General features: G+C 39.7%; 1 protein-coding gene and 1 long non-coding RNA gene across 3 annotated transcripts in view; one reads left to right on the forward strand and one right to left on the reverse strand.

Moving 5' to 3' along the window:
- Positions 1-173: 173 nt before the first annotated feature.
- LOC135966563 (uncharacterized) lies at positions 174-3,712 on the forward strand. Its single transcript, XR_010579950.2, has 3 exons — positions 174-359; positions 1,495-1,686; positions 2,287-3,712. It is a non-coding gene; the product is annotated as an uncharacterized lncRNA (long non-coding RNA).
- Positions 3,713-8,091: 4,379 nt separating this feature from the next.
- The window catches only part of PDE11A (phosphodiesterase 11A), a 464,879-nt gene continuing 460,949 nt past the window's right edge, over positions 8,092-12,021 (reverse strand). For both annotated transcript variants that reach the window (XM_005573580.5, XM_074009510.1), the window contains one exon: positions 8,092-10,352. In XM_005573580.5, coding sequence (XP_005573637.1) covers positions 10,197-10,352 — 156 coding nt within the window. In that variant the 3' untranslated portion in view covers positions 8,092-10,196. The remainder of the gene's footprint in view (positions 10,353-12,021) is intronic.

Consider the following 12,021-nt stretch of genomic DNA (forward strand, 5'->3'; position numbering starts at 1 on the left):
AATTAAAAAGGGACCATTCTCGTTAGTCTCTCAAGTTCGGTTTGATCTTCAAAGATTGTGGACTGCAGAGTGGCGGCAGTCAGAAGGGGAAAGACTACTCCAGGCCGTTCAGAGACTGAATCTCCCCGTCCCGGCATGCATCGTTCCTGTGGCGCCGCTGCGCGGGCGTGGCCGCACTGCATGCTGGGAGGCGTAGTCCCTGCTGCACCCACCCGACCCTCGGCCCGTGGGGACGAACGGTCACCTGTCTTCCCGTCCCCCTAAAGATGAGGGGCGCTCTCTGTGTCTGTTGTGCCACCTCGGTCTCTAGCGCGGCGGTGGAAGATTTCCGGCCCATGTTCCTGGCGATTTTGAGCCTTGTATGCGGTGTGGTCTATACTAAGGCTGGCGTTTGGCTTACTTTTAATAAAGTAGAGATTCGCTAGTAATAAAAGGACCTTTCAATAAAAGGAGCGGGATGGCAAAAGGGAGTTAAGTCCTTGAATTCCCTTGGAATTAGAACAGGTTCTCATTATGCTACCCCGAGGGCACAGTTTGTAAGAGCACAATAGAGCAGCAAACAGAAATCCTTCTTATTTTGGTGGTTCCAGAGGTTAATGAGGAAAAAGTGCTGTGAATCTTATTGGTACTGGGAGAGGATCTATTTTTGATCGCAGTATCTGTCCCTTTCCATGACAAAAAATACTACTGAGTATATGTTGGCGTTTACACTTGGTTGTATCCATTGCTGTGGTCCTCCAACCATCTCTGCCGATAAGAAACCAGTATCTTTTGTCATCTCCCGTGATATCCATTGGTCTCTCTGGCACCTAATATAAACCTAATCCAAGTAAAAGTGTGTTGTTTGCTACGTAATTACTGCAAATCCTTTGTATGCATCCATAATAGTATTACTGCCCATAAATCTTTTCTATATATAAACTTCACAGCTATCATATGGTTGGTATATCAACCATATCACATAGCACCTCTATTATAGACTGTTTACATATAGTATTTCTAATTTGAATAAGCAACCTGCATTCTGCATATTGCATATTAAGTCGGCGGGCTTGAAAGGTTTAAAGATTTAAGTATTATATTATTAATTAAATCAAACTATTAAATTAATAGTTTGTTTAAGGCCACACCTAGGTAGGTAGGGGCTGAACCATGATATCCAGTAACCAATTTCAATAGGAAATAGTGACTGATGAATAACCCAATCCATGTATCTCATGTACATGAGTTTGTAAGGGACCGTTGTTTGGTGCTAAGTGTGTATAAGGAATATTATTGTCTTTGTTTCTCCTTTAAAACAACGAACTAACTTTGTGTAGGTAGTAAACTTTGAACTTCTAGGCCTTGATTCCAGCTGTGAACAGATGTGACTAGTGGAGTCGTGTAGCTCGTATTTACCCAGTATCACTGGAAGGAGATTTTTAATAGGTGTGTGATTGCTCATATCATCATATGGCTGACTTTATGTACTTACTCAGTGTTCTCCCTTGCTAGGAATCGGCAGAGTTGTGTCTTCTTGGCTGGAACTAGACAAGGAGCTTCACAGTGCATCAATTCCAAGAAAGGGAAACTGCATCCATTTCAGAAGGATTGAATGGGACTTTGGCTCACCTAAGATCCCACAGAAAGCAACTGTAGAATATTACTATAACTCTATTCTGAGACTTCTTTCAATCTGATCTTTTGGTGAGCCCTTTTAGAGTCTTAAGCCCAAGGAGGTACATTGGTAGAGGATACTGCTCAGTAATAAATTGGGGGAAAGGGTGCATAGACTTCTTTACAGCTGGCTGCCTGATGGTTCTCCCTTGGGAATTTAGGCTCAGTATTTTATTTATTTATTTATTTATTTATTTATTTGATACAGGGTTTGTTCTGTTGCTCAGGCTGGCATGCAATAGTTCACTGCAATAGCTGGCATGATCATAGTTCACTGCAGCCTTGAACTCCTAGGCTCAAATGATCCTCCTGCTTCAGCCTCCTGAGTAGCTGGGACTGCAGGTACACAACCATGCCTGGCTAATCTTTTTAAAAAAATGTTTTAATAGACATAGGGTCTCACCATGTTGCCCAGGCTCATCTCAAACTCCTGGCCTCAAGCAACCCTCCCACTTTTGCCTCCCAAAGTGCTGGGATTACAGGTATGAGCCACTGTGTCTCACAAGGCTTAGTATTTTAATATTCTTATGTATGTACTGTTACCTTAGGTAATTTGTTATTAAATTAAGGTGAGATGACCACATGGGAATGGGAAATTGCCTTTCATTAGTCTTTCTCTCTGTTTTGCAGGGTTGTATTTACATCATCTTCAAATGGCTTCTTGAGAATGTATGAAAAATAAAAGGACTATATTCTCCTCCAAATTTCTGGGATCCCTACCAGGATTCAGTTGGGGTTCTCCTCTTTATGTGGGTACCTGTGAGCGTGGTGGCTGAAGTGGGCAGGAGGGAGGCCATTCTGTGTCTCTTCCTCCTTATTTCATGTGAGGCTGCTCTAGAGGCCTGGCTTGAAAAAAGCAGGACATTCTGCTTAGACAGATGGAGGGCAGGGTCATTTTCAAAATGAAATGAGTGCACAAATCACACTGTGAAATTGGCATGACCATCACTGCTGCTGTGATAGACTGACTTTTATCTGGTCTCTGATAGGCAGTTGGGGAATAGATTAGTTTTGTTGGGGGTGGCGGTGAGAGAAGGCCGTTTAATGATAGAAATTATGGAAAGAAATAAGGTGGAATATTATGAAGTATCATAAAGCATCATTTTGTTTGCAATAGGATCTTGAAAACCTGGAGGATATATCAAAAAGTAAGTGTATCATACCATTTCAAGTAATAGGAAAGCATTTGGTGGTTGCAATAAAGCGATTTGGTGACTTGTAGAAAGGAATTGCAGTTTGATGAAATTTGAGTTGGACTCAGGGTGGATTTTGCTACACAAAGGGAGACATGTTTATCATGTAGAAGAGTTTCATTTAGGCAAAATAGATAGGAAGAAAAAGCATGATGCTTGGTTCTTAGCATACTGATGTTCTGCCTGCCAAAATATGCCATGATCAAATCCCGTATTCTATTTGTGTGTACAATCTATTTGGCATTCTCTTTTAAAACTAGTTGGAAGGTATGTCTTATTTATACTGTATCTGTGGCCCCTTTCTGTTGGTGAACATTGGTAATTTGTGAGTATTTCAACCACAGCTGTGGTCAAACATCTTCCTTTATAAGGGAGGACCTTCTGCAAATCCATTTTCCAGTTGTTATTTCTTTTTTCCTTTGATTTCAGACCATTTTCTTCAGGATGGACAGTTTGGGGGGCTCAGTTATCTTGCATCCCTATTCTCCCACTCCAGTCTTCTACCGTGAACAGAGAAGAAAAGTATAAATTAGTGCCAAATTGGAAATATACTTGACTGACTTTTGGGAGCATCTGTTCCATCTTTTAAGACTTTTGGAAAAGGTGTATGCTAAAATCAACATTTGAGAACATTTGTGCTCAGATGGTGTGACATTTAACCTCATTATGAACTCTCCTTTTGCTGGTAGTTCCAGCTTTATTAATATTTTAATTAGATTTCCTTCTTGAATATCCCTTGCTTTTGATCAAGTAGCTTGTATTTTGGGGTTTACAGTATTATTGTCTAACTTTCCAGGGAGAACACAATAGCATTTTGGTGTATAAAAGGGATTAATAGAGAGTGCAAAACTGTGGATACAGCAGTATTAAAAAAAAAAAAAAAATCAACCATTCAAAGAGCTACTCCAAGCCGCTGTGTTTATGCAGTACTTTGAGTATCAGGCCTGTTTTGCCTAACTTCCCTCATTAATCCTCACAGCCCTTCTGTGAATTAGGTGAGCCTTATCGTTGGCTCCATTTTAAAACTGCAGATTGCAAAGCACAAAGAAGCCAGTGATTGCAGCAGCCAGCAATGGTGATTGCTTACGCTGGCCGGTAGTGGGCCACACTGCACCTCTTCCCTCTCCCTCCCTGGGCACCTCCTCTCCAGTCACTTGAACTGGCTTTGGATCATTTGCTGCAGTTTGTTCTAATAGAACAGGCACAATGGTGTAAGAATTTTAAAGTTTAAGCACCGAAGCCATTGTGTAATTGTATGGCGTCAGTGTGGCTGGCGGCCCTGCATTGATGCGATCCCCCTGTGTAATTGCCCATGCAAATTTGAGCAATCTGTAACAGACACAGGAACCCAGCATTTGGCCGCAGACTCTCCTACCTCCAGAAAAACTTCGATAATACGAAGAACCTTATGTCATCTTTAAAAAGCTATATGGACAGGGGTGTCCTAGTGTCCATCTCACACATGAAAACATCACAGATCAACACAAGGTTAATAGACTAAATTAACAGTCAACATTTAAACTGTAGGTATTTGGATCCTTGCTTCCTTCTTTCAGCCCTGAAATCACCCTTCTCAAAAGAAATAAAGATTATTCCAGAGCTTTAGTTAAACTCTAAGTATTTTATTAAAAACAAAGATATTCAGGTCTCTTAAAGTGGACTTCCAAAACTATGGATTAATTGCTTGTGAAATGGCCAAGTGGTCTATAATGTAATATTCTTACAATGAAACATCAGTCTGGAAAATTTACACAGAGGGAATGATTTCAAACAACTCAGTTGAAAACATATTTCCCCCCAAGGGAATGAGACTCAACAAAACTTAGTTTCCTATTTCCAATGCTATTTTTAAAATTTCATCTAAATATGTCTTAATCTAAACTAGAGTAAAAGAAAAATTGAGATTCGAATACACACGCATATACACACAGAAAATGAACACAGATATAAATGGTGGCCACAAATAATACATTTTTTCACAGCAAATACTTCATTTACTTAATAAAAAAACACATTTCTATACTAGTGTATACATTAAATGACATTGGTGTAGTTATATTTTGCAGATAAACAATTTAGCAGTGCAGAGAGATGTACTAAACATGCAAGAACATTCAAAATTAAATTTAAAAAATGTACAACCCCAAATTACTAGTTGCAGACAAGGTCATGACAGTGTCAGCATGACATTGGGCATTGCTAAATCTAAATGCTCATCATGAAATTCTCCAGATACACCTCATTTTATTTCTGCCCTCTATGTTTTATTCTATTATTCTTCACTTAGGAAGCTGGTGCAATTTTGGCCTTCTTGTAGTCAGACTTAACCTCTACATTTCCTGATACATTTGAGTTTTGGGAGTTCTTTACAGCATGTAGCAGAATAACAATTTCAGAGACTGTTACTCTGAAGCAGATAATGAAACCTCATTACAGTGGCATCGCCAGAATTTTTAGGGTCCCAAATTAGGTTTTGTTCTGTTGCTTTAATGAATCCTTTTTGTGTTTTGGTGTGTTTTGCTTTTTTTTTTTTTTTTTTCCAGCCAAAACATTTTTCTTTATATTTAAATCTTTCCCTAATATGTCTAGATTTCTGTCCCACTGGAAGGAAATTGTTTCACACTATTACTGGAGATGAAACTGGTTTTTGTCTTTCTGCAGTTTCTAAGAGTCAGCAGGAAAAATAGGTTTTAAAATAATTTTACTGCAGAATAAATTGGGCAGATTCTGTTTAATCACCTAGTGTAAGTGGATAAAGTATGATAAATTTTGATACACAGAAAAGGCAACCGGATTCTGGTAGCATTAATATTAGATAATATTGTTATTACACTAACACAAAATGTTAAAGATGATTTCTAACCCAACGTATTTGCAAATATACAATACCTGGAAATGCATAGACATCTCAGCTTTTAGAAACAAAATGCATGTGCAATTTTAACTTCTCTTGACTTACTTTATAAATTCACTTTTAAATTAATGACTACCATTTATGGGATATGTATGATATCAGATAATCTAAAATTGTTTTTTATGAAATAAAAGGACATATAAGCTGGGTGTAGTGGCTCACATCTCTAACCCTAACACTTTGGTAGGCCAAGGCAGGAGGATCACTTGAGCCCAGGAGTTCGAGACCAGCGTGGTTAGCATAGTGAGGCCTCGTCTTTACAAACAATGCAAAATTTAGCTGGGCGTGGTGGTGCACACCTGTGATCCCAGCTACTCATGAGGCTGAGGCAGGATGGATCACTTAAGTTGGAGAGGTCAAGGCTGCAGTGGCTGTGATTGTGCCACTGCCCTCCAGCCTGGGTTACGGAGCAAGACCCTGTCTCAAAAAAAGAAGGACATATTTTTTAAAAAATTGTATTGATGACTACATCTTTCATCATAGTTAGAGACAGACTCAAGACATCTGTAGTATGATTGTGTTTATGTCTACCCCAAATATGTAACTTTTTATTATGTCTTTATTAAGAAGATGACCGCTTTAGGTTTGTTGCTATTTTATTTGAGAAGAATAAAAAAGAAAATTATCTGGAAAATTTCTTTAAAGCTAAACACATCTTGGTCCTTTGGTGTGGGGACTGAATAAAAGTCAGTACTTTTATTTAATAGATGGAGAATCTAAGACTTGGAGAGTCCTAAGATTACAGGTTCAGCTGGTGGCCAAGCTAGGAGGGAGTTCCAGTCTGCTATGCACTGAATGGCGCCCTTTGCAGTATGTGAAGCTGTCCCTACCCACCAGGATTGCCACTATATTGTAGATTGCGCACATATTAGCTACATACTGATTAGTAAGACTAAATACCATGTCTAAAAAAATACATCTCATCCAAAAAGTAGGATGAATTTATTTCAACCATTAATGCCAAGAGACCTGAGAAAGCAAACATAATCTGGTCAGTTTGAGTTTTTACAAGAAGGCTCACATTTCAAATGTCTTTCTCCAATACGAAATAAACATTAATAATAAGGACTGGGAAACTTACTTTCTCTTTTTTGGAAAAGCAGAATATATGGATAACTGCATATGCCTCACATTTTAGCAAAATTATAAATTTTTTAGAAAAGAGATTAAAAACGCCTGAAACCCGCAAGAGTTCAACCTCTAACCTCTGGGGTTGTTGGCACCAGGAAGCTGCTACCTTCCTTTCCACTGCTTCATGGTCATGGAGATGCAGACCCATGGCATTAGTCAGCAGTTTCTGAATCTTGACCCACAATAGGAAAGATACCTCAAGACGGGAGAAATAGATGGAGGCAATTACAAACAGCTACTAGATTGATGGTTGACATTGTCAGGGCTCCACTATATGGCAGATTGCAATGGTGTTGAACTCCCCTTGCTACCAGTGGATGTTGCTATTGGCAACCATGCAGTGAAGCCAATAAAAAGGCAAGGAAATGAGAGGAAAACTCAACCTTAGTGGAGGCTGTAGGGTTTGTGCTATAAATTATGTTCCCCTTAGCAATAGGTAGCATCAACGTTTAGGATAGCTACAGTGCTCACGGCAGCCTGCAGTCTCTGTCAGACGCTGGGTCCAGTTTTGTCATAAAGCACATGCTTTAAAATGTTGCTGTAGATGGACTGGCATCCGTTTGTCTGGGCTATTTATTTATTTATTGTTGGTAAGGATAACAGATGTGGGCTCATCTCTGCCACACAGACTGATTTTCAATTCCCGTTCGTGATATAAACATGATGTGGCACATTACCCAGAAACACCTGCAGTGCTTCGGAGCTGCAGACACACCATGATCTCGCAGACCAGACTCTGTCTCTGACTCCACCCACCCTTTGTTCCTCACCTGAAGGAGGAGAGACAGCCCTGCAGCAGCTATTTTCCTTTATAGCAGAGTGATACAGAAAACTGGCTTAATAAAATCCATAAATCTGAACAACCTCCTCTTACCTGCTCTGCAGAGGCAGTTTTTTCCTGCACTCATTTCCCCCTCTACTTTCTCCAGTCTTCCCTGCAGAGACAGCTGTAAAGGGTAGCTAGGAACATTATTTTTTAGGGCTCTCACTCCTTCCTTCTCCCCTTTCTCAATCCCCTCCCTACTCGAGTGTCTCTCTTTCCTCAGCAATTGATGACAGGGTTCTACATCTTCATGTTTTTGGTTGGAAGTGCCATTTTTATTTGTTTGGATTGACTTTCACCTTTTTTTTTTTTTTTTGGCAGTTCCCTTAACCACCTGCCTCAGTCCCCGTCTTTCCTTTATTGGTGTTCTTATATTTCTTCTTCTTGCTTGCTTTTATTCCCCTCTTAGTCTGGTTTATACATTTCTTTTACTTTGTTTCTTGCCATGAAGAGTCTTTTTCTCTACAATTACCTGCTCTCCCCTCACTTCCATTTTGGTATCTTAATTTTACCCATTTCTTCTGCCAACATTTCCTGAATTGTCTACTGTGTGCCAGGAAAACAATGTCCCTTGTAGAACATGGCCCCTCTTTCTTTCATATTTGTAAAGTTAATGATTGATAATGATTAATAACAATATCAAGGGTTGGGCACGGTGGCTCACGCCTGTAATCCCAGCACTTTGGGAGGCAGAGGTGGGTAGATCACCTGAGGTCAGGAGTTCGAGACCAGCCCGGCAAACATGGTGAAATCCTGTCTCTACTAAAAATACAAAAATTAGCCAGGCGTGATGGTGGGCACCTGTAATCCCAGCTACTCAGGAGGTTGAGGCTGGAGAATTGCTTAAACCCAGGAAGCCGAGGTTGCAGTGAGCCAAGATCGCGCCATTGCACTCCAGCCTGGGCAACGAGAGTGAAAACTCCGTCTCAAAAAACAAAAACAAACAAAAACAATAATAAGAAAAATGGTTTGTAAATTTTAGATTTTTTTAAGGACTGGAATGGCCCTCAGGTTTAAACTAGTCCAGGGATGTTCAAACTCCTCAGAGTCCCTGTGGACCCCCATGTATGTAATCGAAGAGATGAAGGTTTGTAGGTGCTCTGGATGTCCAAACCCTGCTTATAATTCACCTAGGAATTCAGCTTTTTGATGTTTTATATGTTGGGGATTCATTGAAAGATTTATTTGAACAAAGAGTTGTAAGGTTAAAACATGTTCAAGAATCATTTCCTAGTGTAATCTAATTTGACAAATAAGGAAACAAGCTTGGAGAAGTGAAGTGACTTGTTCAAGTCAATCTAGTCAATAATGCCAAAGCTAGGGATAGAAATCTATCTTCTAGCCCAGCGTTCTTTGGATAAGATATACTATGTCCACAATTTCTCAAAACAGGGAGCAAAGCAGCTTTCTAGTCATTACATCTACTTAATACAGTTTATTCTTACCTATTGTAAACTTGGCTTCCTATAGAATATGCGTTCTTTGCCCAGACTGTTATTTCTTAACATTTGAAGCATTATTTCTTACACTTAAAGAAAAATCCAAAATTAGGGACCCCTATAGTTTGCTTTAAGTTGGTTACTGGCAGTAACCTTACATTTTATATCAGAACTCTTCACTAGGAGAACTCAAGGTGGTCAATGCTTAGTCTCCATGGCTCTACTCTGTCCTGTGAACCATAGTTTCTAGATGTCACCTGTGGTAAATCCAGCTACAGATTTCCTTCCACCCTTACTTTAATCAAAATCTATCAATCCATTCCTTCTGGGAGAAAACTTGGTCTGTAATGAAGGTTGAATTTTAAACCTCTGGAAAAGGGTACCATAGTCCAAGTCTAGAATTACCCATCAAACACATTTGCTATACTCCTACTATGTATTCCTTTTTAGGGGGAGAACTGAGATTGACCAGTATTTATAAGGATAGTATAGGTTACTTTTAGGTAGGCAATTCTAAAGGATCTATCAATAAGAAGCTCTAGGATTAAAAATAAAATACCTCTATGGAATACAAATTAGGATTCTTGGGACGGTCTGGCACAAAAAGGCATGCAGGGACAGGAAGCAAAGACAGGCAGTGTTTGGCTTCTAACAAACAGAAAAGCCATATACAAAATGAAGCAGCGCTAATGACGCTTTTACTGTTCAGTGTTCCCTCAGCTGAGAGCGAGTAGGCCGCCTGTCCACAGATCCTTGGATCCAAAACAGTCCCCACCCAAAGCCTTCATTTCAGCCCATGCGTGTTCATTAGGGAAAAAGTGAGGGTCCTGGGGTGTGCTCCCTGCCCCACCTCTTTCTTTGTCCTTCCCGTTGCTCTCTCTGCTGCTGATCACGCTTCAAGGTGAAAGCCCAGGCATGCTTCCCAGTGCATTCTTGAGATGTTAGGTCTTTCTGAACTAAAAGAACAAAAGGATGACATGGCTGGACTGAAAGTGGCCCTTCAGGCTGAGTCACTTTGTAGCTGCAGCTGACCTGGAGGGTTAGTTCCTGTCTTCCGTGGCTACCATAACACTGGCAGGGGAGGATGAGGCAGTTGAGGCCAGCAGCCGTTTTTGGTGCAGCTCTTCCCACTTACTTCTGTTTGCAGCTACTGAATCTAGCATCGGCTTCAGTTTCACATTGACCTTCACCAGTGCCTAAAACAAAACAAAATACAGGTGGAGGAGAGAGGAAACAGAGTAACTGACATGATTTTCCCCCTTTCATTTATGAGGAGAATGTAAACTGGCTGTAGGAAATGAAAGTGATGATTATTTTGGTAAACAAGAGCTATTTACAGAAGTAAATATGCATTTAACACCAATGTGTTGTATTAATAGAGCCTACTTAGAGAATGAAAAATAAGACATCACCAGCATGGCTGTGTACAACTCTAGGGGACACCAGCCATGTAGACTCGAATCCTGTTTTACAACTACATCAAGCAAGACAGGAAACAAAATATCCAGCTCACATATGCCTACTTATTTGTGCATCTTTGCCTACCACAGAGGGCTCCAGATCTCAATTGACTATGAACTTAAATTTTTACAAAATAATCCTACAATTGCTGTACCGTAGATGACTCTGGGTGGACTTAATTGAATAGGAAAAGCCAGGTAAAATCCTGAAATGAGAAGGTGCTCATTTTTAAAGCTAAAGATCTAGGAGTTGTGCTAAATATACAAAGCATGGAAACATGCATGGAAATAGACATGGCAGAAAGGGAAGCAGTGTGGAAGAGAGTGACAGAGGGATGAAAGGCGGATGAGGGAAGAGGGAATGTAAGGTGTGGCCAGGGGCAGATGGACCACCAGGCTGATGAAAGTCAGGCTTTAGCATCCTCACTTGTGCCAGACTCTTCTAAGTATATTATTTTGTGCGTAATTTTGTGTGTGTGTGTGTTTTTGAAAGAGTCCTCCTGTTCCCAAATGGTATAAGCTTGTCTCACCGCTCCTGGTTTGCCCCTGGTAGTGGAATGAGAGCCCTAAAAGTAAGATGGCTTACTTTAATTTAATGCAAATGAGTCCTTCTTCAGCTTTCATATCAGAGGGCTTGGGGCAGGGCCGAGGATTTTGTTTCTGAACTGGGACTAGAACAAATTCAAGGAGCTCAGATTAAAGAGCAATAGGTAAATATTTTACAGATCAGAGGGGCATGGAGTTTACTCTGCCCAACAGGAAAATTCCACTATTCTCTACTTTACTGATTGTTTTCTTTCTTTTAAATGCATGAATATCTACATTTTACTTATTTTAACTTTTTTTAACTTTTCATAATGAAAGGCTTCTAACATATTCAACCAGTAAAATATGATCAGCAAAAATATCTATTATGTACCTATATGCCAATAAAGATGAATAATAAGTATAAGTAAAGCCACCCCTGTAAAACATATGTAACAGAGTCTAGAAGCCTTTTAATTTTCTGGACAGCTCAATGAAAAGGGAAATAAGATTTTGATGACATTTAACTTTTAGAAACATGGTCTTTGTCCTTTTAAAACATGAGGTTTTGGAGGATTGTTTCAAAAATAATACCTTTTCTTCCCTTCACAGTTATTTTATATATTTTAAGTAACATGTTGGTGTTAGAAAATATAGAAACAATAGATTTAAAAAGTAAGAAATAGAGATAATTTATAATCTCATAACTGAAGAGATAAACACTACTAACTTTTGGGTTTTGCCTTGAATGAAATCTTTCCATTATGTTTCTAACTGGTTAAATGATCAGAACATCTAAAATATGGCCCGACGAGGTGGCTCACGCCTGTAATCCCAGCACTTTGAGAGGCTGAGGTGGGTGGATCATTTGAGGTCAGGA

The sequence above is a fragment of the Macaca fascicularis genome, chromosome 12, assembly GCF_037993035.2.
Source record: "Macaca fascicularis isolate 582-1 chromosome 12, T2T-MFA8v1.1".
Classification (NCBI taxonomy): Eukaryota; Metazoa; Chordata; class Mammalia; order Primates; family Cercopithecidae; genus Macaca; species Macaca fascicularis.